This window comes from Bufo gargarizans, chromosome 3 (genome assembly GCF_014858855.1).
Source record: "Bufo gargarizans isolate SCDJY-AF-19 chromosome 3, ASM1485885v1, whole genome shotgun sequence".
In the NCBI taxonomy this organism is placed as follows: domain Eukaryota; kingdom Metazoa; phylum Chordata; class Amphibia; order Anura; family Bufonidae; genus Bufo; species Bufo gargarizans.
The window spans coordinates 513,369,931-513,396,388 of record NC_058082.1 but is presented as its reverse complement, the minus strand read 5'-3'; the positions used below and the strand labels follow the sequence as shown (position 1 = coordinate 513,396,388).

The 26,458-nt window shown below is 43.9% G+C and overlaps 1 protein-coding gene across 3 annotated transcripts in view; it reads right to left on the bottom strand.

Moving 5' to 3' along the window:
- Window positions 1-26,458, bottom strand: part of SMPX (small muscle protein X-linked) — a 121,173-nt gene that overhangs the window by 17,680 nt on the left and 77,035 nt on the right. For all 3 annotated transcript variants that reach the window (XM_044283961.1, XM_044283960.1, XM_044283962.1), the window contains one exon: window positions 5,794-5,947. In XM_044283961.1, coding sequence (XP_044139896.1) covers window positions 5,807-5,947 — 141 coding nt within the window. In that variant the 3' untranslated portion in view covers window positions 5,794-5,806. The remainder of the gene's footprint in view (window positions 1-5,793; window positions 5,948-26,458) is intronic.

The window sequence follows — 26,458 nt, the reverse complement described above, 5'->3', positions numbered from 1 at the left end:
AGAGGCCGGATCAGGCAGCGCGATGATGTCATTATCATCGCGACGCCTGACTCCGGCAGCACACAGCAGGGACACAGGCCGGAAAAGGCTTGCATCGCTGCTGAGCTGATGGAGGTAAGTATTCGTTTTTTTTTTCCTCTTTGCGGGGGGGGGGGGGGGGGCCTGGCACTATGGGGGGGAGATCTGGCACTATGGGGGGGAGCTGGCACTATGGGGGAACTAGCACTATGGAGGGGCACTATGGGGGAACTAGCACTATGGGGGGGCACTATAGGGGGAGCTGGCACTATAGGGGGAGCTGGCACTATAGAGGGAGCTGGCACTATAGGGGGGGCTGGCACTATGGGGGGAGATCTGGCACTATGGGGGGAGATCTGGCACTATGGGGGGGCACTATAGGGACAGCTGGCACTATAGGGGGAGCTGACACTATAGAGGGAGTTGGCACTATAGGGGGGGCTGGCACTATGGGGGGGCTGGCACTATGGGGGAACTAGCACTAGGGGGAGCTGGCACTATAGGGGGAGCTGGCACTATAGGGGGGCTGGCACTATGGGGGGGGCTGGCACTATGGGGGGGAGCTGGCACTATGGGGGGGAGCTGGCACTATGGGGGGGAGCTGGCACTATGGGGGCATTTCTTACTGGCACATTATGGGGGGGCACCATGGGGGAGAGGAGCACTATGGGGGTATCTGTGGGCTTTTTTTTAATTATTGGCACATTCTGGGGGGCACTATAGGGGAGAGCAGCACTATGGGGCATCTGGTGTTACTATAGGGGCATTATTTGGGGCACTATGGGGAAGTGGGGGCTCTAAAGTGGTCTTTTGTATTGGAACATTATGGGGGGCACTGGCATTTGGTGGCACTAAGGGGGCATTTTTTACTGGCACATTATGGGAGGCACTATAGGGGAGAGCGGCACTATGGGGGAGTGGAGCACTATTGAGGCATATGGTGGCACTAAGAAGGGGCATTTTTTTACTGGCACATTGTGGGGGAGGAGCACTATAGGGGCATCTGCTGGGGGCACTAAGGGGCATTTTTTTACTGGCATATTATGGGGGACACTATGGGGAAGGGGGAGAGGAGCAGTATGAGGGCATTTACTTGGGCACTATATAGGGGTATTTTATACTGGCATACATTATGGGGACATTAGCTCAACTGCGGGCACTAAGTGGGGGTATTTCATGTACTGTCATATTATAGGGAAAATTAGTACCACTAGGGGGTATTATGGGGAGCTTTACTACTACTGGGGGCTATGAGGAACATGATTACTAGGGCACTATAGTAGTATTCCCAGGGGGACTGTTTCTGCAGTATAGTATTGGGGGTGGCAGGAAACTAATGTCTGTTTCTCAATCTCTGCAGAGACGGGACATGGCAGAAAAATCATCATGGCGGTCTGGTCTGAATGGAGAAGATGAGGAAAGAGAACGTCTACATCAAAGGTGACATCACTGGATATAAGAGGTATGTGGCGCTATGTAGGAGAGGAGATGCCCCTTATGAACCACTGATCACCCCATATAGACTCCCTGATCACCCCCCTGTCATTGATCACCCCCCTGTAAGGCTCCATTCAGAGGTCCGTATGATTTTTACGGATCCACTGATACATGGATTGGATCCGCAAAACACATGCGAACGTCTGAATGGAGCCTTACAGGGGGGTGATCAATGACAGAGGGGTGATCACCCATATAGACTCCCTGATCACCTCCGTCATTGATCACCCCCCTGTAAGGCTCCATTCAGACGTCCGTATGATTTTTACGGATCCACTGATACATGGATCGGATCCGCAAAACACATGCGGATGTCTGAATGTTTTGTAATAAATATTATTGAAAACATTGAAAAAAGTTTGTGCATGTTTTCTTAACTTTCTTGGGGGGGGGGGGGGAGGTTGCCAAACAAAGGGTTCGCCCCGGGTGCCAAATGCTCTAGGTACGCCCCTGCAGCAGGGACCCCCATATTTAATATCATCTGGTAGCATCTTGCTGTTGTGTGAGCAGGTAATAATTGAATGTATCCATACGGTGGGCCCTAGGCATCCCAGTCTGACACTGGTGGGATGGAGATCATGGCAGCAGGTTTCCTACAGGCCACATAATCCACACCTACAACAGTGGTCTTTCCAGGGATCTCTCGCAATGGTCCACTCAACTGAAAGTCACTTATGGTCAGACAGCTGTCTCTACTGGTGCCGTGATACATCGCCTGACTGATAGGAAATGAACCCTGCCATAATCTATATACCCGCCTCAGACCACATGGGTGACACAACATCCCAACAAATTAGCACTCCCATGATGGTCACTGAGACTGGCATATACATCTCTCCTGTCAACCATGGCAGCTGACGCTCCCCAGCACCACATTGCTCAAGAGTGGACCACACCTTGTAATTACTCTAACCATGCCACTAGAAGGCTCCATTCTGCCAACCTTCCATACTACAGAGCTGCAGGATCCTGCCAACCCCCTGCAAACCTTGCAGCAATGACACCAACCCCTAAACTTACTTCAATAAAACATAATTAAAAAAGAAAAAATCCTGGACAATCCCTTTAACCTAATATGCCAATCTCCAAATTATTCAGAAGTGCTAATGGACTGGCATGCAGAGTGGTTGAGAATCTTCATGAACCTTGAAGCATGGAGTGAGCCAGTTCAATAACAACAATGCACCTGACAAAAACAAAGACCAACGAAGAACCAGTAAAGACACAAACAACTTTAGAAGTCACAGTAAGCTACAATCTGCCTGGATATGGATATACCATTAATGTAATGATGTAAAATAGTAATAGGCACAAGGTAAGAAGTAATAACTACATGTTGGATCTGCTATTACGAGCTGCAGTGTCCCGATATCTTGTTTTTATGATGTCTTATACATTGCTGACTAAAAGTAAGAATAAAACTCTCAGCCACAGCTGCCAAGGACCATGCCATAGATATAGTGTTGACATGTAGTGAGTCACCTGGCATAAGCTATCAATCTCTGTGTCTGGCACTGAAGATAGTAGTGTCTGCCAGTTACATACTATTGCTTAGATACCAGGACTGTCTCATTGTCACTGTCACGCTAAGTGCACACCTGTTTCTATGCCCTTGAAAATCTTAATTAAGCTTTTTTTCTCTAAAAAGATTAACAGTTACCTGTACCGGAAAGCCTGACACCAGGGTAACACTCCCCACATCCTGACTTTATAAAATAATCCAGGCAGGAAACAGTGGCTAAAACATGTGCAGCACAAAATTCATTAAAACAAAATCCATTCAAGAAACACTCCCAAAAAATATTTATTCTCTGGCCCATTAGAAAGGTACATTATGTAAACTGTAATGAAGGTCAACTTCTCATCAGTGACTGTATTTGTGAGTTATAACCTCCCTTGTGAGCCTGAGCTGTGTGTCACAAAGTGGGGGGAGGGGAGGAACACCAGAATGACAACAGAAGGAAAATTATCAGAAACTAGGCCTCGGGGCTAGGGAAAGGGAAGAGGTCACCACCTAGGAAACCCTAAACCTAGCCCTGACTCCTATCAGTATGAATAGACCCTGAAGGTGGAAATATTCATACACAGGAAACCTAGGCCCTAGAAACCCTGGAAAGCCCTAGGTGTAGTGATTGGGTCAGAGACCACTGGTTCCTTCCCAGATGAGCGAACCAGCATCTCCCTGAGGCATAGTAAACAACAAGCAAATGGGAACAACAAAATACAAAGGGAAGTACACTTATCTTCAATAGAAAATAGATGAGCAGGAACACCGATGAGGAACTCACATCAGCTCTTCCAACTCCAGGCAAATAATATCAACAGCATGGTATGAAGTGTGAGTCCAGACTAAATAGAGGAGCAGTAATGATCACAAGCTACTCCTGAGACAAGAGGTGTGATCATTACCAACAACAACACTGCAACAAGTAAAAACAGATAGGCTGTCAGATAACCTAATGTACAGCCAGTCTCTAAGATCTTCTAACCTATGTCACAGGAGGGACCATGACACTGAGTCATATGACCAACACTCTGCCTATGCAACTGACACAGGACAGGAAGTCAGTTACTTCTATATTCATTCCTAAGACTGACATTGAGGGTCACATAGGAATACATAGAGAAACTGGCTTCCTGTCCACACATAAGATGCTGTTAATTGGAGAGATATGAAACAGCCGAGGATCAGAAGGGAGGTTATAACTCACAAATACAGTCAAAGATGAAAAGATTACTTTTACTACAGTTTACATTTGTACCTTTCTAACAGGTAGAAAAAAAAATGTGGTATAGTATGGTCCTATAGACTTCAAGAGATGCTATATTATGTCTCTGTACTACTCATAATATTGTTGCGCATGAGCTCTTTTTAAGAGCTGGAGGGAGAGGGCAAGTTACTTAAAGTGGGCAGCAGTAATAAAAGCAGGACATGAAACAATTCTTTACTGGAGAACCATGGCGTTGCTGTCACAGAGGTGCAACACTTGAACATCTCCATTTAACAAACTGAGTGCAGTTGACCAGCTCTCATATAGCTCTCCCTCAGCTCAGTCAAGGTGATCCTGACACAGCACATGGGCTCCGCTCTACTCCTGCACAAAAACGGACTTTTGGGGAAATGGGTAAAATGGGTTAAACTATTAGATTCTGATCACAAGAACGGGGACCCCATACACTGCAGGGCTCTTCAAAAGGAATAAACTGGCAGGTCCAGCATGCGCATTGACATTCCATTTATTTCTACAGGCATTCCGAAAAACATTGAGCACTGTCTCCGCCACTTCCATAGAGATGAATGGAGCGGCAGTGCAGTGCTTGATCTTCTGCAGCATTCATTTCGGGGAGCTGTGGTGTACGGGATCCACGTTCTCGTGACAGGTGGAGGTCACAGCAGCAGGACCCCCACCCATCTAATAGTTATCCAAAATCCTGTGGATAGGGGATAATGTCAAGGATCAACGGATGTAAATCCACTATGCCACTGACTAGCAATACTTTGGAGGGGAGAATAGGCTTGACTGTCGGTAATTGCCAGGGGCTACTCCAGAGTGTAAACCAGTCAGTGGCAGCTGGTCCAGGCAGACCAGGAGGTACCTGCGAAGGTACCGACAGTACAGACGTGGTCAGACAGGCAGGGTCATTACCAGGAGCAACAAGACAGGAACCGGAGGAAGAGGCAGAGACGTAGTCAGAACAAGCAATGGTTCAGGGCAGGCGGCACAGGAACAAGGTCAGACAATCTGGGTCGGCAATGGGAGAGGCGATGCAAGCAGGCAGGGATCAGACGATAAACGAAGTCCAGGAACTAAGTATGAACAGGAGTGGTACACAAGCTCTTTAGCAGAAGATTAGGACCTTGACTCTGAGGCGTCTGTGTAAAGGGCTGAGCCACTTAAATACCTGCAGGAAAGCCAGGGTAGGTTAATGAGATCACATTACATGACTCAGCCCCGCCCAGGGAGTGATGCGTACTGCCACATCAGCAGCCTAGTACAAGAAGTGTCCACGTTAAATGGAAGTTGTGGAGCGGAATCCACATAGGTAATACCAACCGCACAGGCAGAGTCCAGAGCTGCAACAGAGGCTGGAAGTAGAGATCACAGATGAGCACGGTGATGAGTGGGGGAACAGCGCCGCACAGGTCACTGTTTCAGATAACTTGGTACAACTGGAATACCCCTTTACCCACACAATAACATATGTATAAATGAAATAGGAATGAATAAAGTTGATGGAGGTACCTTTTTTAAAGAGTCAGATGCTCCAATAACTCACCTTTTAGTAGATACTACTGCTCCTCAGCTCTTGGTACGAATTTAAGTTCACTCTTTATATTCTGAATTTCTGAAAGGTTGACTGCAGGCAAAGGAAGTTTCACAGCTCCAGGGAGTTGCTTCTTCTCTTCACTTGGTATAACATCTGGATTACTCTAAAGACAAGAGATATACATATATCAAATATTATTGCTACAGCTTTGACTGTTCGGTCAAGCATGTCAGTCTACGGGACTGATGAAAACAGGTAACGACAGATATAGCCAAGTTCTGTAATTGTTTCCATCCATGTCATACACTTTGACATGCTCAACCACCAGTCTATTCCAACTCCTCCTAATCATGGTTGTGCAGTTGGGGGTAATGAGTCACCAATATCAGATCAGCAGATGTCCAACTCCCAGCAGCCCCGCCGTTCAGCTGTTTGAAGAGGCCATGATGAGTGCTGCAGTCTCCAAGCACAGTGGGATTTTAGCCCAGGCCAATTCACTTGAATGGGACTGAGCAGCGGCTTGGCCATGTGACTGATGAATATGACGTCACTGACCTAGGAAGAGGCCGTGGTGCTCGCCATGGCCTCTTCAAACAATTGTATCTGCACCGCTGCTGGGCGCTGAATCTATCCTGAGGATAGGTCATCAATATCAAATTCCCAGACAACGACTTAAAATGCTTTTGGCTGAAATACCCCTTTAATTAAGGTTTATGGATATATTTTTCCCCAACAGTAGGTGATTTTGTTTTTAATCTTTATGTACAATGTTTGGAAACATTTATGGGATTGAAAAATAATCTTATAAATTGCGCTCAGTTGGTATTTATGAAACTGGCTGACCTGTTACATGTGCACTTGGCAGCTGAAGGCATCTGTGTTGGTCCCATGTTCATATGTGCCCGCATTGCTGAGAAAAATGGCGTTTTAATATATGCAAAAGGCCCTCTAGGAGCAACGGGGGCGTTGCCATTACACCTAGAGGCTCTTGTTTTCTTTGCAACCGCCACACCCTCTGCACTTTGATTGAAAGGCCAGGTAGGGAAAACATCACCACAACAGGTCCTGTCAATCAAAGTGCAGAGGGTGTGGCAGTCGCAAAGAGAACAAGAGCCTCTAGGTGTAATGGCAACGCCTCCATTGCTCCTAGAGGTCCATTTGCATATATTAAAACGTCATTTTTATCAGCAATGTGGGCACAAATGAACATGGGACCAACACAGAGGCCTTCAGCTGCTACATGTAACAGGTCAGCCAGTTTCAGAGGTACAAATCTACTGACAGATGCCCTTTAAATTAAATAGGGAGGATTCTGCATTGCAAATTGGTAATTTCATCAAGCACAATAACTTTTATAATACAAAAATGCAGGTAATCCCCCATAATGGATATTGTGAAGGCAACAAAGCTTGTCTCGGCCAGATAAAATCCTCTATGGCAAACAGAGTCTTGGGATGCACTTGTTTAAAATGCAAGTTCAAGCGTCATTAAAAATAAATTATGCCTAGCTAGCCATGTCAGCCGGCTGAATGTTCCTTGAGCAGCACTTCATTACACAAATACTTGATGCATTATTTATCCAGCCATTCTCCGTCTGTGTACCGTATAGGTCACTGTGTGCCAGCACATTGTCAAGGCTGCAAAGCCTTAGCCTGTTTTACAAGTTCAGCTTTAAGAGATCTGCATTATAATTATTATTATTATTATTATTATCACAAAAATATGCATTATTCTGTATTTCCTAACAACTATAATGGAAGGTGAAATTTTGTAATAATTGATAGTCACAGGGTACGAGTCCTACTACCAGGATCAACGCTGTAAACTTTATATTTTGAAAGGACTTGGTGTGACCGGTTATTTTATAATATAATGATGATTATTCTACTCATACCGTACTAGTGCGCAGTGATTTACAATCAGGGAGAGCAGAAAATAATAAAGTTATGGTGCTGATTTTCCACAGTGGACTATCTGCAATAGGGAAATAAAAATAGCACTTCAGGACCCCTTAGTATCTGTGGTAATATAGATATAAAGCTCATTGTTTGGGCTCATGCACACGACTGTATGTATTTTGCAGTCTGTAAAACACGGATCTGTGTGATGTCCATGTTGCATCCGTTTTTTTTGCGGATCCATTGGAACAATGCCTGTCCTCGTCTGCAAAACGGACAAGAATAGGACATGTTCTATTTTCTTTGCGGAACGAATATGTGGACATGCGGACACAGAATGCAAACTGAGTCATTTCCGTTTTTTTCAAGCCCCATTAAAGTGAATGGTTCCGCATACGGACCTGTAAAAAAAAGTAACGGAAAACAAATACGTTCGTGTGCATGGGCCCTAAAGGACAGCAAATCTCAGTTAAAACGGTATGAGTTGTAAAATATTCCGATTATATCTAGTTCTCCTCTATACATAGAATAGGGGATAACTATTGGATCAGTGAGGGTCTGACCACTGGGGCCCCTCAAAATGAATGGAGCGGCAGCTCAAACAAGTGTACTGTTACTATATTCATCTCTACGGGAGCGCCGGAAATACAGAGCTTGTCTATCTCCTTGGGCTCTCATAGAGAATGAGTGGAGGAGCGGGGGAGTCCGAACAGTCAGACTCCCAGAGATCAGCTACTTACTGTATCCCCTATCAAAACCCCTTTACGGTTAGTGTTTTTTGGTATCACTTGTGAGGTAAGAAGACAACTGGGCATATAGACAGACCGACAGAAATAGGGCACCTGCTATATCAGTAAATATAAATTGACCCTCACTAAGACCGTACTGCCCTGGTTTCACATCAATGAGAATTCCTATTTGTCATATCATGAATTACTATCCAAGTCATGTCTTGAGGCCTGTTTAAAAGGTCGACCAGGATAGCCGACTTACATCAGAAGGCATTAGAGGAGCGGAGGGCGGAGCTTGCTAACAGCTGATTTGCATACCCCTGTTATCATATACTTTCTTGAATTTGGAAATGTTTTATCAGTTTTTTTTACAAACTGAAGATGAAGTGTATAACGTTTCCTAGTGGGAGAAGCACACAAGACTATGAAAGTGTCTGGAAGGTCTCGCTAAGTAAACAAACTATCTCCTCCTTTCAAGACATGCATCAAGTGTTTGTCAAGTTCCTCGTACATCCCTGCTGAAGAGAGATCTGACAACCCTAAAGATATATTTGACAGATTTATATTGTATCTGAGAGTTTATGCTCCTAGAGGGTACGTCTGACAGCAAGTAAGATATATCTGTCAGAACTGTTCAGCAGTCCTAGTAATGATAAACTCCGCGGGGCTTCCTGTATTTAAGGTGTATAATGACTCTACATATACATTACATCAGCGTAGAGGAATGACATTATGAAGGCCGTTGACATTTACTGGACAGATGATTCCTACAACCAATAAACAACCATTGAAGATTGAAGAGACTTTATGCAATATTCTTTCATAAAATGGGTCCAAAAATATCATCATGATCACTAATTGAAGGGGTTGTACCAAGTTTTGAAGTTATCTTTTATCAACGGGATGGGGAATAACTAAATGATTGGTGAAAGTCTGACTGCTGGGACCCCCACCGATCCAGAGAACAGCGGTTCCCTTGTCTGATGAGGCGACAGGTTGAGCTTGTGCCATGCCGCTCCATTCATTGCCTATGGGACTACCATAAATAGCTATCTCTAGCAGTCCCATAGAAAATGAATGGAGTAGCAGGGTGCATGCCCAACCTGCTGTACTATCAGACTGAGGGAAGAGGTCCCCCATTTTCATTATTGGTGGAGGTCGCAGCGGTCAGACCCCACCAATCATTTGTTTTTCCCCTATCCTGGAGATAGAAGATACATTTAAAACTTGGAACAGCCCCTTTAATTTCTCATAATACAGAAACATTTACTTCCATATGTCACCAGCTCTTCTCATATAATACATTTAGCTTTTTGCAAGTTCCTTATAGAAACATTCTTGTAGCAAAAATGAGAGCAAGGCTTCACTTGCCTGGGCACCAGGGTTGTGGTTCAGTGGCAGCTGGGGACCTAATGAAAGCCAGGTCTGGTATGTGTGCGAGCCTCATTCACACATCAGTGTTTGGTCAGTGATTTCCATCAGTGATTCTGAGCCAAACCCAGGAGTGGAGCCTCCACAGACATAAGGTAGAAGGGAAAGATCTGCACCTGTTCTGTTTTTAGAGCTGCTCCTGGTTTTGGCTCAAAATCATGGAAACCAATACACTGACCTGTGAATGAGGCATTAGTCTACCTGTCATTATGAAACAGACAGGCATAACACAGTGCAATATGGGAGTATTGCAGTGTATTATGTAAGTGCTCAAAGGACCACCTTTTAACATTTCCTTAGTGGGACATAAAAAGTAACAAAAAAATAAATAAAAATAAATAAAAACCACATATATTGTAATTTGTGTTGCTACAATGAAGTGAAACCATTAGGCCCCTTTCACACGGGCGAGAATTCTGTGCGGGTGCAATGCGTGAGGTGAACGCATTGCACCCGCACTGAATCCGGACCCATTCACTTCAATGGAGCTGTCCAGATGAGTGCTGATTTTCACGCATCACTTGTGCGTTGCGTGAAAATTGTAGCATGTTCTATATTCAGTGTTTTTTTCACAAAACGCAGGCCCCATAGAAGTGAATGGGGCTGCGTGAAAATCGCAAGCATCTGCAAGCAAGTTCGGATGCGGTGCGATTTTCACGCATGGTTGCTAGAAGATGATGTAACCCTAAATTGATAAAAGTCAATTCACTGTATTATTTTCCCTTATAATATGGTTATAAGGAAAAATAATATTCGTAATACAGAATGAGGTCCTTTGGCAGGTCCTGAAAGAAGAAGAAAGAAGAAGATACCGGCTGCGCGAACAACAGGATGAGGCGAGTTCATTTTTATTTATTTTTTAACCCCTAAAGCCACATTTTAGTAAGCATTCTGTATTAAGAATGCTATTATTTTCCCTTATAACCATGTTATAAGGGAAAATAATAAAATCTACAGAACACCGATCCCAAACCCGAACTTCTGTGAAGAAGTCCGGGTTCGGGTCTGGGTACCACAGTCAGTGTTTTATCACGCGCGTGCAAAACGCATATCTAAAATTTCTAATGACCCTCAAAATCAATAGATTTTTCATCCAGCCAAAAAAACAACAACAAAAAAATACGAGTTAAAACATTATGTTAATTCATTATATACCCCAAAATGATGTCATTGGAAAAAAAAAACACAACTTGTCACACAAAACACATGCCCCGATATGATTACGGCGATGGAAAGGTTATAGGCATTGGAAGGCAAAAAAAAAAAAAAAAAGTTGCTGTGTCCTTAAGGCTAGGTCTACACGACGACATTTGTCGCGCGACAAAAAGTCGCGCGACAGATAGGGCGCAACAGTTGTCGCGCGACATTTTGTTGCACCAATGTCGCGCGACAATTTTTATAATGGCAGTCTATGGTGTCGCACTGCAACATGCGACATGTTGCGACTGCGACGCGACAGTCGCAGAAAAATCCATCCTGAATGGATTTTCTGCGACTGTCGCGTCGCAGTCGCAGCATGTCGCATGTTGCAGTGCGACACCATAGACTGCCATTATAAAAATTGTCGCGCGACATTGGTGCAACAAAATGTCGCGCGACAAATGTCGTCGTGTAGACCTAGCCTAAAGGCAGTCTGAAACAGGCACAACGTCTTGTAGGGCTAGATCAGCTGAGTGTAATGATACTCAGCCAGCCGTCGCTTCATTCCGGAGAAAAAAAAGTACTTTTAATCCATATTCAAATTAGCAGTTAAGTGCACCAAAGGGGAGGAGGAGAAAGGGTGCACAGAGTGGCTTGGGCCTGCCCTCAGTGCATTTAACAGCTCATTTGCATATGGATTAAAAGTATTTTTTTTCACTGGGATTAAGCAAAGGATCACTGGGATTAAGTAAAGGTATCATTACATACAGTTGAGTTAGTCCGGCAAAATATTGTTCCGGCAAGTGTTACGCCTTTCACAACAGTTTCAACTTGAAGCTCGGATCATATCATATCAGCCAACCGCATCTGTATTTATCCTGAACTGTGTAGTGGTGAGTTATTAACTGAAGGTGAGCAGCAATGGTGACCTCTACCTCTAAGGCCTCATGCACACAAACGTATTTTGTTTCTGTGTCCGTTTTTTTTGCGGATAGGATGCAGACCCATTCATTTCAATGGGTCCGCAAAAAATGCGGACAGCACACCGTGTGCTATCCGCATCCGTATGTCCGTTCCGTAGCCCCACAACAAAAAAAATTGCCAGTTTTAGGCATTGCTACAGTGGATCCGCAAAAAAACACATACGGTCATGTGCATGTAGCCTAAGACTTAATGATAATCCCGCACAGATGTTATTGCAGTCAGTCTAAGCCCAAAGGAAAAGATACCTAGAAGATTTGTAAATTGCACTTAACATTTCTGCTGTAACCTCGAGTACTTAGAGGCAATGAATAAAACCAGTATCATTAGAGGGCAGAGCAGATTCCATTTTTGAATCCATAGGCTTATAAAGTGTATAACTCTATAGTATGTCGCATTGTTCGATCTGTTGGGGTCTGGCATCAAGCAACCACAAGCACTATAACACTTGCTGATGTGTCCACCTATCATGAACGATTGATTCAGTTCCTCCCAGTGTCAGATATTCTGGATTATTGGAAAAAATTTGAAAAAATCTGTGCGGGAGCGGGAATTCCCATAGTGAACTCTGCTCCTTTGACTCTACCGTACAGCATTATAATGATTTATAATGCTTTGTGTCTCTGCCTGACCTCCACTTAAATGATTTGACAGCATTATGTCAGTACAGTTCTTTACAAAATTATGTCTGGCAGAAACATACAGCATTATAAATCACTATAATGCTGGGCGGTAGAGTCAAAGGAGTAGAGTTCACCATGGGAATTTGCGCTCCCGCACAGAGTTTTTTTTACGCAGTGAAAATGCTTGTCTGAAGGTGGCCTAAAGGGCCCTTTACACGGGCTAATTCTCGGCCAGATGATCGCTAACATCGTTCATAGGGGCGCTCATTAGTGATTATTTGGCGGTGTAAAGGGAATCTACTACCAGCAAACAAGTCTGTATGGGGAAGAGTGGTGGCATTAGCGGTCATTCCTCCCCATACTGTGGAGGAGATCACATGTAAATGCTGAGGTCTCCTTCACTGACAAGCATGTGATTTCCCGGCCTTGGCCGTATTGTGGCCCGCAAACAGCAGGTCCGCAATATACGGGCACCGGCTGTGTGCTCCCCGGATCATGGATGCAGACCCATTCACATGTTCTATTTTTGTACGGTGCAGACGAATCACAGACCCATTTAAGTTGAATGATCCTCAAATTGCGGTCGCCAATGCACGGAACACCTGCACAATGGCCTTGTGCATGAGGCCTAAAGAGGAGCTGTCACCTCTCCTGGCATGTCTATCTTAGTAAAAATTGCATTCGCCATGTAATACCAATTTTGGAGCATCTATTCACATAACTCTATGTTGTGCCATTGCTCTACTATTCCTATCAGAAGTTTATCAATGAATTGACAACTGGGTGTATGTCCCTGCACAGATTAACAACACCCATACAGTGCTGTCCGTGTCAGACTACACAGGGACACAAGTCCAGTGCAGACTGCTGGCATTTTATTCATAAACGTATGCTAGGAATGATAGAGGGATGGCACAACATAAAATGATATGAAAAGTTGCTTCCCAATTGTTATTACATGGAAACACAAGTAGTTACTAAAACAGATGCGCCAGGATAACATGATTTTTCAGCCTATTTAGGAGCATTTAAATCTATTTAGTTGCAGATATGAAGTTGATTTGCTTTTCCCGGCCGGCGCCATTCATGCGCCTCCCATAGATTCCTCAGTATGATTGTAATTCAATATATTCTCATCTTGTGATGATGTTTTCTCTTTACTTGATATGAATATTACATTTATTGAGCCTGCTCATGTCCTGACAGGATATTGGTTTCCGTCGCCCAGTTTGCAGCCAGGATAATTACATTTGGCATATTTTATGATCATCATATACACTGTACAGGAGATTCTTTTTTTTTTTCTACCCGGGTTGTTATGTGCAGCTAATAAGCTCCATTTTGAATGTAAGCCTGCAGCCTCCATTTATAATCTCCTAACGTACTGCACTCAAGACCTCTGCATAACCTAAATTATGTGGGGTGAACGCATTGCACCCGTGCTTAATCCGGACCCATTCATTTCTATGGGGCTGTGCACATGAGCGGTGATTTTCACGCATCATTTGTGCGTTGCGTGAAAATTGCAGCATGTTCTATATTCAGCATTTTTCACGCAACACAGGCTTCATAGAAATGAATGGGGCTGGGTGAAAATCGAAAGCATTCGCAAGCAAGTGCGGATGCGGTGCGATTTTCACGCATGGTTGCTAGGAGATGATAGGGATGAGCAACCCCGGACCCCATTAAAGTTTATTCACTGTATTATTTTCCCTTATAACATGGTTATAAGGGAAAATAATAGCATTCTTAATACAGAATGCTTAGTAAAATGTGCCTTGAGGGGTTAAAAAAGAAATAAAAATTAACTCACCTCATCCATTTGATCGCGCAGTCGGCATAGTCTTCTTTCTTCTTCTTTCAGGACCTGCAAACGGACGTAATCGCGCTCACCACATGGTGATGTCAGCGCAGGTCCTGCTGAATGAAGATTCAAGATCCTTCTATCTTCATTTAGCAGGACCTGCGCTGATGTCACCACATGGTGAGTGCGATTACGTCATCAAAGGTCCTTTTGCAGGTCCTGAAAGAAGAAGAAAGAAGATGATGCCGACTGCGCGATCAAGTGGATGAGGTGAGTTATGTTTTTATTATTTTTTAACCCTCAATTGACATTATACTTTGCATTCTGTATTTAAAAACCATGTTATAATGGAAAATAATAAAATCTACAGAACACCTAACCCAAACCCGAACTTCAGTGAAGAAGTCCGGGTTTGGGTCTGGGTACCACATTCAGTTTTTTCTCACGCGCATACAAAACGCATTGCACTCGCGCGGAAAAAACTGAACATCGGAACGCAAACACAGACAAAACTGACTGCAATTGCGTGTCTACTGGCAATGCACCCTGAACGCATCCGGCCCTCACCCGTGACGCCTGTGTGAAGGGGGCCTAAGTCTTCTTTAGAAAAGTTTGAGCGCTTGAATAGAATTATGGAGAGTATACACTTAAAGGGGTTGTCCCACAAAAATGACACGGAATCATTTATTAAGACCGGCGTTTTAGACACCAGTCTTAATACTCCTGCGCTGGCGCTTAATACGCCAAAGTAATGTAAAGGTGCCAGCCAGCCTCTACATAACTTAGACGCATCCACCTTCGGCATAGATGTATGCCAGCTCCCTTGGTGGCTTAGATTAGGTAATTTCTATGCCTAAAACATACGTAGAAAAATCAATGAGACCAGCCAGTCTGCCGCCTTCTCCAATGCCACGCCCCCTTTTTTAGAACTGGCGTACGTGGCGTGAATAGGGAAGAAGATTCGGCCGCAAATTCCCTTTACGAGTGAATCTGTGACAGATATATGCCAAAACTTGGCATATATCTATTCACAAACAACCCCCATGGTTTTCAAACCAACCCCTGGATCTGAATACTTTTATAATTGCATGTAATTAAAAATTAGTATAGCCACTGAGTTATTCACTGAAATCTATCTGTATAGCGCCACCTGCTGTTCTTTTTCTTATTTCTCTGTCAACCTCGCTGAGGTGGACGCATCTGCACAGTTCTATCCTTCAACTGCTTGATAAGCTGTGATAGGAAGCAGTGGTGTACATATAAAAGTAAGGAGCCCCATAGCAAGGATCAAACTGGGGCCCCGCACACAGGACAGAAGGGTTTCTGCCTAAACCCTTTTCAGTGACCCTTAGGCCATTTTTCCAGAGCTTCATTTGCTAAACGTTGTTCCTTTACGCTGGGTTCACACCTAGGCGTTTCTCAAACGCGCGTTTCTATGCGCGTTTTTGTCGCGCGTTTTATGCGCGTTTTTTTAAATAGTGAACACGCGTTTGACGCGCGTTTGGGTGATTGACAGCAGTGTTGTCCAAAGAGTCTATGGCCCAAACGCGCGTCAAACGAGCCAAAAAAAGCTCCTGTACTTGTTTGAGCATCGGGCGTTTTACAGCGCGATCGTACGCGCTGTAAAACGCCCAGGTGTGAACCATTCCCATAGGGAATCATTGGTTTCTCTGTGTTGAGCGTTTTACAGCGCGTAGGAACGCGCTGTAAAACGCTCAGGTGTGAACCCAGCGTTAGAGGGTAAAGTTTTCACCTCTAGTAGAAGAGGAGATAATCCCAACTAAGACTGGGGGCCCCCCTCTTGCTCTGGGCCCCATAGCAGTCGCATGGTCTGCCGCTATAGTAGTTACACCCCTGATAGGAAGAGAGCTGCAGCAGAAAGGGCACACCCCCTGAGAAAGACAGGCCTCCTGAGCTGTCAGCTTGATATAAATCTAGCAGAGCAATAGGAGTAATCAATGATGGGTACAGGGCTGGTTCGAGCTTTGCTAGAAAAGGGCAGGCATGTACTGCATGATTTTCATTTTTTATATTAATCATGAGATAACCCATTTAAAGGTGTTGTCCTATATGGATATTTATAGCATGCTGATGGGATATGCCAAAAAAAAGCAGGTTGGGAACCTGCTCCTATATCAGGAACGGGGCCCCAAAGTGAATGGAGAGCAGGCTGCACATGCACATCCACCTCTCCATTAAGTGTTATGGGACTTCAGAAACAAGCATCCTTGGCCATTTTCGGAAGTCCCATAGTGGTGAATGGAAGGGTGGTCACGCATGCAAAGCTCGATCTGCATTCACTGCTATGAGACTTCCATAAATAGTCCAGTGTGCTCAATGTCCATGTAGGGGCCCCGTTCTTAAGAAAGGATTGGGTCCCAGAGCTGGGAATGCACCTGTTGGACATTTATGGTATATCCTAAAAATCTGCCATAACTGTTCAGATGGGACATGCCCCTTAAACATATACCAGATTATACCAAATACAGGGGTAGTAGAGCTGAATTTGTCATTAAAGGAGATATATGGTTTCAAAAATAAATAAATAACAAGAACCACAATGGTATTGAAAATATCTGCAGTGCCACCACAGGAGATATTAGGAATTACACCGAGACCATTCAAATCAATAGGCTGGCTCTGTAATACAGGAAAGGTCCACTGCCCTTTGTAACTACTCTCCACTATGGGCAAGGGAAGAACTTCCTGAACAGAGGGCCCCTCTATAACTCAGAATTCTCTAATACTGTATATAAAAATAAAAGTTAGATTGGTTTTCTGAGATTTACATTGATGGTCATCAGTAGAGGTAGAAAAATACCATATGTGCAACCTGTGCAGCTTCGCGGGGGTCCAGCAGGTAAGGGGACCACCTTAAAGTGATATTTCTATCTCAGGCACTGACGGCATAGTGCTAGGATATTCCATCAATGTCAGATAGGTGCAGGTCCCACCTCTGGGACCAGGTCCTGTCTCCAGAAAGGAGCTCCTGAAATGAAGAAGAGCAGATCACGCATGCATAGCCTGCTGTCCATTCATCGCTATGGGGGTTCCAAAAAGCGTTCAGCTATTTTTGGAAGTCCCATAGCGGTAAATAGAGAGCACACCTCTTCATTCACCACTGGAGGAAATAGTCAAGCTGGCACTCAGCTATTTTGGGATATCTCGTAGGGTGGCTGCACGTGCGTGACTGGCAGAGGTGAGACCCGCACCTATCTGACATTGATGGCATATCCTAGCCATATGACATCTATGTCTGAGATTGGTCAAGCCCTACGAATGCAATAAGCAGCATCCCACTGTGTATTAGACTGAATGTACGGGACTTAGCTAATGAATTTCATAGTTTTTCAATTGTTAAAGAGACATGCGCTATGACTGGAGAGCAAGGAGCCCACATACTGTTCTCTCATGGGGCCCTCAGCTATCTGTGTCCTCCCCGTTAACAAGGTGTGATTGAGTCGGGTTTCACACCTGGGATGAAAAGCAATAATACAAACACAATACAATACAGTAAAATACAGAGCTAAATACAGATGAAATGAGCAGTATATTACGCCAGTATATAGTTCTGTAGTGCGAGGCATATCCGAGGTTACACAACAAGATCATGCGTTATGTGAAAGGAGTTTTCTGAGATTTTAATACTGATGACCTATCCTCAGGACAGGTCATCAGAATCTGATCGGTGGGGCTCCGACACCCGGGACCTCCAGCGATCATCCCAAAGCTGGGGACAGTTTGAGATGGCAGCACCACTTCTGTGAGTGCCGCTGCCTTCTCTGCGCTCACCAAGCACAGCGCCGTACATTGTATAGTGGCTGTGCTTGGTATCACAGCTCAGCCCCAATTACTTCTATGGGGCTGAGCTGCTCCTTGGTATCACAGCTCAGCCCCAATCACTTCTATGGGGCTGAGCTGCTCCTAGCCCACGTGGCCGATGAACGTGTCATCACTGGTCTGTGGGAAGCTGTGAGAAGGGCACAGCGCTACTTGTCTAACAGCGGGGATCTCAGGTGTCAGACCGATCAAATACTGATGACCTATCCTGAGGAAATCTCGGAAAACCCTTTTAATTCCTGCTTTCTCGTGATCAGAAATTCCAAATTTTGGGGTGAATCCCTATGTAACTCCTCATTTATTGTGCCCACTGCATATGTCTATTATAATGGATGCCGAAAGTCCTCAAGACCTGAGGGCCCATCTATACCCCCCTCACCTTAAGTGGTCCTATCAGGAAGGGGGTCGAAAGATATTGCAGATAAATGTGACCATTACTGGCTCTTTACAGAAATGTGGATAATACATAGAATTATACTTTTCCCTACACTATGTAAATGGACAGGCTACTTACTACACATGGGACCAAATATGATTTAACATTGTTGCCAAGGAAACCTGAGCTGACTTGGAGACGGCACGCGCTAGTTCTAATGCAGCAGTGTCGGCCAACGTCTGAGCCCTGTTGTGGGGTTATACTGACACACTGTGGCCATAAATATTTTATAGAAGGTCTCATCTACTCCCATATTATATACAAGTGCCTGTTCACATAAAGTTATAGCCCTAGGCGTGGTGTATCTGCCGGTAAAATCTCACACGCATAGTAATAGGGCTTTATTCATCTGGGCAAGAGTGTTGTTTTAGCCTCCATAGAACCAGCCCTTCAGTATACCTTTTTTGTAGTATAAATAATGAAGTAAACTATGCTATTCCTTACAAAGGGGCATAAATATGATTGTCATATCCCACACCTCGTCATAACTTAGGCTCATCCTCTGGCAGTCTATGCACTTCTTTTATGCCAGAAAAACAGACATAAAATAAGCAAAATAATTGGGCCCATTTGTGGTAGTAGTACGCTACACAGTGGCTATCTCCACCCTAGTGCTCCCCAGGGCTGTGCAGTGACTGGAGGGTGGACCTTTTCTTCCCTCGGGCATACCCAGGTGATGAGGCTCCTGCCTGGTGGTAGTTGGGGGTCCCCTTGATGGTGAACAGTTTGGCTGGGTGCAAGTCATGGGTCCTGGCGGATGGTGGAGTCAATAATCAGGCCCGTTGGTTACAATAAATAAAGTTTTCCGTTACTTGATTGATGATAAGAGTAGTAGTAGTAAATGTAGCAACAAAAGGCACAGCTCCAAAGGATATCACAGTACACTACGTGCAGAATTATTAGGCAAATGAGTATTTTGACCACATCATCCTCTTTATGCATGTTGTCTTACTCCAAGCTGTATAGGCTCGAAAGCCTACTACCAATTAAGCATATTAGGTGATGTGCATCTCTGTAATGAGAAGGGGTGTGGTCTAATGACATCAACACCCTATATCAGGTGTGCATAATTATTAGGCAACTTCCTTTCCTTTGGCAAAATGGGTCAAAAGAAGGACTTGACAGGCTCAGAAAAGTCAATAATAGTGAGATATCTTGCAGAGGGATGCAGCACTCTTAAAATTGCAAAGTTTCTGAAGCGTGATCATCGAACAATCAAGCGTTTCATTCAAAATAGTCAACAGGGTCGCAAGAAGCGTGTGGAAAAACCAAGGCGCAAAATAACTGCCCATGAACTGAGAAAAGTCAAGCGTGCAGCTGCCAAGATGCCACTTGCCACCAGTTTGGCCATATTTCAGAGCTGCAACATCACTGGAGTGCCCAAAAGCACAAGGTGTGCAATACTCAGAGACATGGCCAAGGTAAGAAAGGCTGAAAGACGACCACCACTGAACAAGACACACAAGCTGAAACGTCAAGACTGGGCCAAGAAATATCTCAAGACTGATTTTTCTAAGGTTTTATGGACTGATGAAATGAGAGTGAGTCTTGATGGGCCAGATGGCTGGATTGGTAAAGGGCAGAGAGCTCCAGTCCGACTCAGACGCCAGCAAGGTGGAGGTGGAGTACTGGTTTGGGCTGGTATCATCAAAGATGAGCTTGTGGGGCCTTTTTGGGTTGAGGATGGAGTCAAGCTCAACTCCCAGTCCTACTGCCAGTTTCTGGAAGACACCTTCTTCAAGCAGTGGTACAGGAAGAAGTCTGCAAGGTAAGAAAAACATGATTTTCATGCAGGACAATGCTCCATCACACGCGTCCAAGTACTCCACAGCGTGGCTGGCAAGAAAGGGTATAAAAGAAGAAAATCTAATGACATGGCCTCCTTGTTCGCCTGATCTGAACCACATTGAGAACCTGTGGTCCATCATCAAATGTGAGATTTACAAGGAGGGAAAACAGTACACCTCTCTGAACAGTGTCTGGGAGGCTGTGGTTGCTGCTGCATGCAATGTTGATGGTGAACAGATCAAAACACTGACAGAATCCATGGATGGCAGGCTTTTGAGTGTCCTTGCAAAGAAAGGTGGCTATATTGGTCACTGATTTGTTTTTGTTTTGTTTTTGAATGTCAGAAATGTATATTTGTGAATGTTGAGATGTTATATTGGTTTCACTGGTAAAAATAAATAATTGAAATGGGTATATATTTGTTTTTTGTTAAGTTGCCTAATAATTATGTACAGTAATAGTCACCTGCACACACAGATATCCCCCTAAAATAGCTAAAACTAAAAACAAACTAAAAACTACTTCCAAAAATATTCAGCTTTGATATTAATGAGTTTTTTGGGTTTATTGAGAACATGGTTGTTGTTCAATAATAAAATTAATCCTCAAAAATACGACTTGCCTAATAATTCTGCACTCCCTGTATAGTATTCTCCCAATAGCTGTGCACTGGCAGCTACAATGATGGTGGTTGTAGTACTCTCTGTCTCTCTTTGTCTCTAAAGACACTTTGCAGTCTCTCTAAACAATCACAGGCGTGTTATTCTGTTCGTGTTAACCTTTTCTGCAATTCCCTGGCCAGTCCATCTCAAAGTATGGTAGGTGCTGAAGGCAATACATTTTTCCACAGCTTTTTCCAAGTCTTAATGCCATAAATTAGTGAATATCTTGCAGTTGAAATCCTGTACGACCTGGATAGTTCTGAGCCTTCTATGGACGCCTGATCCCTTTTTTTCCGGTGTACTGTGGTAGTAGAGATGCTTCTCTGGCAGCTGTAGTCTCAGAAACAGACCTTCTCTAGGCTTGGGCCGGGATTGCAGGAACTCTCACACACATGTCCTTCCTGTAGCTCTGCTCAGCCTAGACTCCTAACAAACTGGGGGGACAGACCCAGTCCATGAGCCTAGTAACCTAAACAGTCTGCAAAATCTATATTGCCCATACATTGCTATTAGGTTTACATTGTGTATAAAGGAGTGTTTCAACAATACCTACATCATAACATTTAATTTAGTAACATTAAATTAAACCTTTTGGCAATAAAATATCCTTTGCAGTAGTCCTCTGGAGTACTGCAAATGTACAGAGACCATTTAAGTATATGGAAGATAAATAATGGGGAGATTAATTATTAGTGTCTTAAATGTAGCTTTAAGCTAGACTAGGCAGACAGAATATGCACCAACCTTATTACAGCGGCTGATGGAGAAATATTATAGATTATTACAGTCCGCAGGAAATGACTGATTATTGCCTCCACCCAGAGACCAGAAGTTAACAGGGGAGAGCTGTATCTGTGTGCATAGTACTGCTGTCCTACCCTACCTAGACTTTCAGCAGTACAACAGAACTGTCATTAAATCCCCTTACCCTCTGCTGTTCCTGCAACAGTCTGTACAGCAAAGCTGACAAGTGAACTACAAAAAAAAAAAAAAAAAAAAACTTCAGCCTACTCTACCTGCTTTAGTGACCATGGTAAAAACTGGAATATTCCAAGATTTTTCTTATATGGATAGTCATTTAAGAATGTAAAAAGAAATCAAATATTTAAAACATGTTTATAAGAAAACCCTGATTTAAATGTCATTTTTGGATGAAATATTCCATTTAACCATTTGCAACCAGGGGGCTCTGGACAATTTGCATAAATGTAAAAACAAAAAACAAAACATAAAATCATTCTAAAAGGTTATACCCATACTTTTCATAAATGTACTCACCTGGCACATGGCCAAAATGCCACTTAGCACTTTATACACACAGACGCCTTCATGCCTTTTCACATTAAGCTGTAAAATGTTCCATGTATGATTCAGAATATTAGATGCATAGGGCCTCATAGAAATAAAAGTTCAAAATGTGCAGAGGTTCATGCATGTCTAAAATATCCGAAATTGTAAAAACGAAAAATCTGTATTGGAGCTAGAAATTTCAAAAGTAACATATTATAACTAGAGATGAACGAATTTCATATTTAGAAATTTGTTCACGCTTCATTTACTGGTAAAAGGTGAATTGCGTTATGGATTCCGTTACCACGGACCATAATGCAATTCTATGACGGAATGCCTCTATTCATTCCGTCATAATAGAAATCTATGGGCTGCAAAACGGATCAGCTCCGTTTCCATTATGCAGGGGAATCAAAGCTACATGTATATGCAGCTCTGACTGGGACCCGTTTTTAAGTCTGGTTTAAAGTTTACATTGGAAGCTTTAAAACAAGCCCTGGCTGGTATCTCTAGCTGCTATACAGTCTCAGAACCAGCCATCAGTAGCATGGAGGTACTGTATGAGATATGTCCTTGGGTACAAAAGTGCCACAATATTATTTATACCAGCACACAAGGTTGAGTGTGCAGCGTATATAGTCACACCCAAATTAAAGCAGAGTTATTTATGTGAATGAGAATTATTAAAACATAACGTTTACTGGGTCGATTAAAATATATATAGATACCACTGAGTGGGAGGCAACAAATTACATGTACCTCCACCAATAATTATCTCACGTTGAGGTAGATAAATGGGTGGGTCTTACCATGTCTTGTGGATACCACGGCCTGTGGAGGGCGTGGTGACCAAGGTGCTGGTGTCTGGTGGCAGTGTTGGCACTCCTATTAAACCCTATTGTGTCTTTTCTACCTATAAATAGGGCTGGGGACTACTCTGGACACCTGCCTAGCACACATGGAGCACCCGCCCCGACAGGGGCGACCCCATACCGAACCTTTCCCTCAGTATGGGCCTAGTACTAGACATAACCCTAATTACAAAGCCCTACATGCCATGTTTCGGTCTTGCTTTCCAGACCTCATCAGGGGACTTCAACAAAGTATTCAGGGATAGCTAGAAACAAATTACAAACATACACTAAATATAGGTCACATAAACTACTGAGTACTAACTTACTGAAAGAAGAAGGTCCTTTTTAGCCTCGTACTTTTACTCTGGATATTCAATGAATCATATCCATGCCATAACATGAGAAGTGTCCCATGTAAGCTGCGTGTCTCACCTCAAACAGTGGTGATTTGGGTGAGCAAATGTTGGTTGTTGTCCACCTCCTTATATACCCCACCTCCCAGTGCTTGTACGCCCCCCCCCCCCCCCCCCCCGATTACCTGTCTCACCTGTCCGCAACGGCCACAGTATCTGAAATAGCCTGTGGAACGCACGCCACTCGCGTGCGTTCCACCGGACCGGAAGCTGGCATCACATGGTGCAGGCTAACCGGAAGTGAGGTAAGGACCTGCGTCTGAGCGTCACCAGTTACTTGGCAACCACCAGGCTCACATCCGCACGGCCCGTACGCTGCAAATGATAACTTGCCTGCTGTTTTATTGATGCTGAATCGCAAGTATGAATTAAGTATGGATATTAATCTGACAGAATAGCCAAACACATGCCTAGATCACGGTATAATTACACCGGCGAAACCAAGGGGAAACTATTTTTCGTGTTATTACTGGCAATGCCATATTAGTAATTACCTATATCTTCCGTCACGCTTAGCGTGCGCATAGGTTAACGGTGCAAATTAAGAGAGGCTGAAACGGTTAAATGCCCTCTCTTATGGATAGGCAAAGTCCACTGCTCTGCATTTAATCAACCCTAGGGTCATATAAAGCAGCTATAATTTTGTTGCTCATTTAGACCGGAGGGGTGGACAGTCTTCAAATAGAAGATCCATTTCGCTTCACATTGAAGGATCCTCCTGTCCACATCCCCCCGTCTAATTCCCGGCTTGATTCTTTCAATTCCCATAAAGGAGAGGCAGTCAGGCCTTCCATCATGTTCAGTATTTACGTGTCGTGACACAGGTGTATCTCTCCCGTTTTTAATATCACCGACATGTTCTCCTATCCTCCTCCTAAGTTCTCTCATTGTCTTACCGACATATTCTTCTCAACAAACGCATGTAATTTTGTAGATTACTCCCATGCTTCTGCAGTTGATAAAATCATTTACTGTGTAAATTTTACCAGTGTTATTACTCCTGAATGTTTTTGTCTTGGTCATAAAGGGGCACGCCACGCATCCTCCACATTTAAAATTGCCACTGATACCTCTTTCAAGCCATGTTTTTTTAGGGGCCACTGGTGTATAGTAACTATGCACTATAAGGTCACGGATACTTCTACCGCGCCTATAGGTGATGCTGGGGTGCTCCTTTATGACCTTACAAATATCTTGGTCCATCCGCAAGACATGCCAATGTTTAGAGATGATTTCTCTGATTGCGGAGGAACAGCCATTGTACGTGCTGATAAGACGGATCTCCCTGTTTTCCTTACATCCATCAGCCAAGGGCGCATCCTTTCGAGGGGTGTGAAGTGACACTCTATCCCTATTCAGTGCCATCTGGTACGCTGGTGTCAATACACCTGCCGGGTAACCCCGGTCCAAAAAACAAGTTTTTAGGTCTTCAGCCTGTTTGATAAAGTCGGATCGTCTGGAGCAATTCCTCATTAATCGCAGGTATTGACCAGCGGTATTCCCTTCCTGAGGGGGTAGGGATGGCTACTTTCCCACCTCAGGAGGGAATCAGTGGAGGTTGGTTTACGATAGATGGAGGTCTCCAGACGGCCGCTTTGGTTTATACCGACACTGATATCAAGAAATGGGAGTTTTGATGGATGACATTCTGATGTAAAGTGGAGGCCTATCTCATTCTTATTGAGTTCTTGGACCCAATTAGAGAAGGCCTCCAGGCCCCCCTTCCAGATGACGAACACGTCATCTGTAAAGCGTGCCCACTTTTGAACACACTGTAATTCCACTATAGATTTGTCTCTGAATATTATAGTATTCTCCCACCAGCCCAGGAACAAATTTCACTTACATCTCTTTGCACGCAAACTGCGATGGTATAAGTACTTTTGTAATATAGAAAAGAAACAAAGCATAGAGATAGGTGTCCCTGTAGATATGGTACCAGATGTGAAATTGCTACAAAGTTTAACAACTGCAAATGAACCGGCTCTAGGTGAGGGGCCTTTTACTTGTCTTAAAAATAAGAGCAAGAGGATACCCCCCACAGGCGAGACCAACTGCGTGGATGTTTTCTTGAAATTGGTCAGTACTGATTTAGAAACTACCCACCTGTACTCAGCACCACAAAATTGTATTCAAGAGGAACTGTGTGCACTGGACAATTTATCTAAAAATAAAAATATTGTTATTAAACCATCGGACAAAGGTGGCAACACAGTCATCTTGAGCACAAAGAATTATGAAGCAATGTGTGAGAATCTATTGGCCCCTCGTGACTGTTATGAAATCCTTCATGGCGATCCCACTGTGGTTTATAAAAAATAGCTAAAATGCATTTTAGACAGGGCTAAATCCGCCAAACTAATTAATCAAGAAGAATTTGATTTTCTTTTTCCCCAGTGTCCTCAGATTGCCACATTGTATAGCCTCCCAAAGGTGCATAAAGGCTATGAGCCCCTGAAAGGGCGACCGATAGTATCAGGCGTTGATAACCTAAGCCAAAATTATGGAGTCTATATAGACAAAGTCTTGGCACCTTTTGTTCTTTCTCTCTCCTCCCATGTAAAAGACACCGGTGACCTCCTTAGACAATTGGAAGGGATCCACCTTGATGAGGGCTGCATACTAGGGAGTGTAGATGTGGAAGCCCTATACTCTTCTATTCCACACAAGTGGGGCCTGTATGCAGCATCCTATTTTTTATCCACAAGGGGAAGACACTTTCAAGCCCATAACGCCTTTGTACTTGAACTACTTGAATTCTCATTGAAGAGGAATTACTTCCT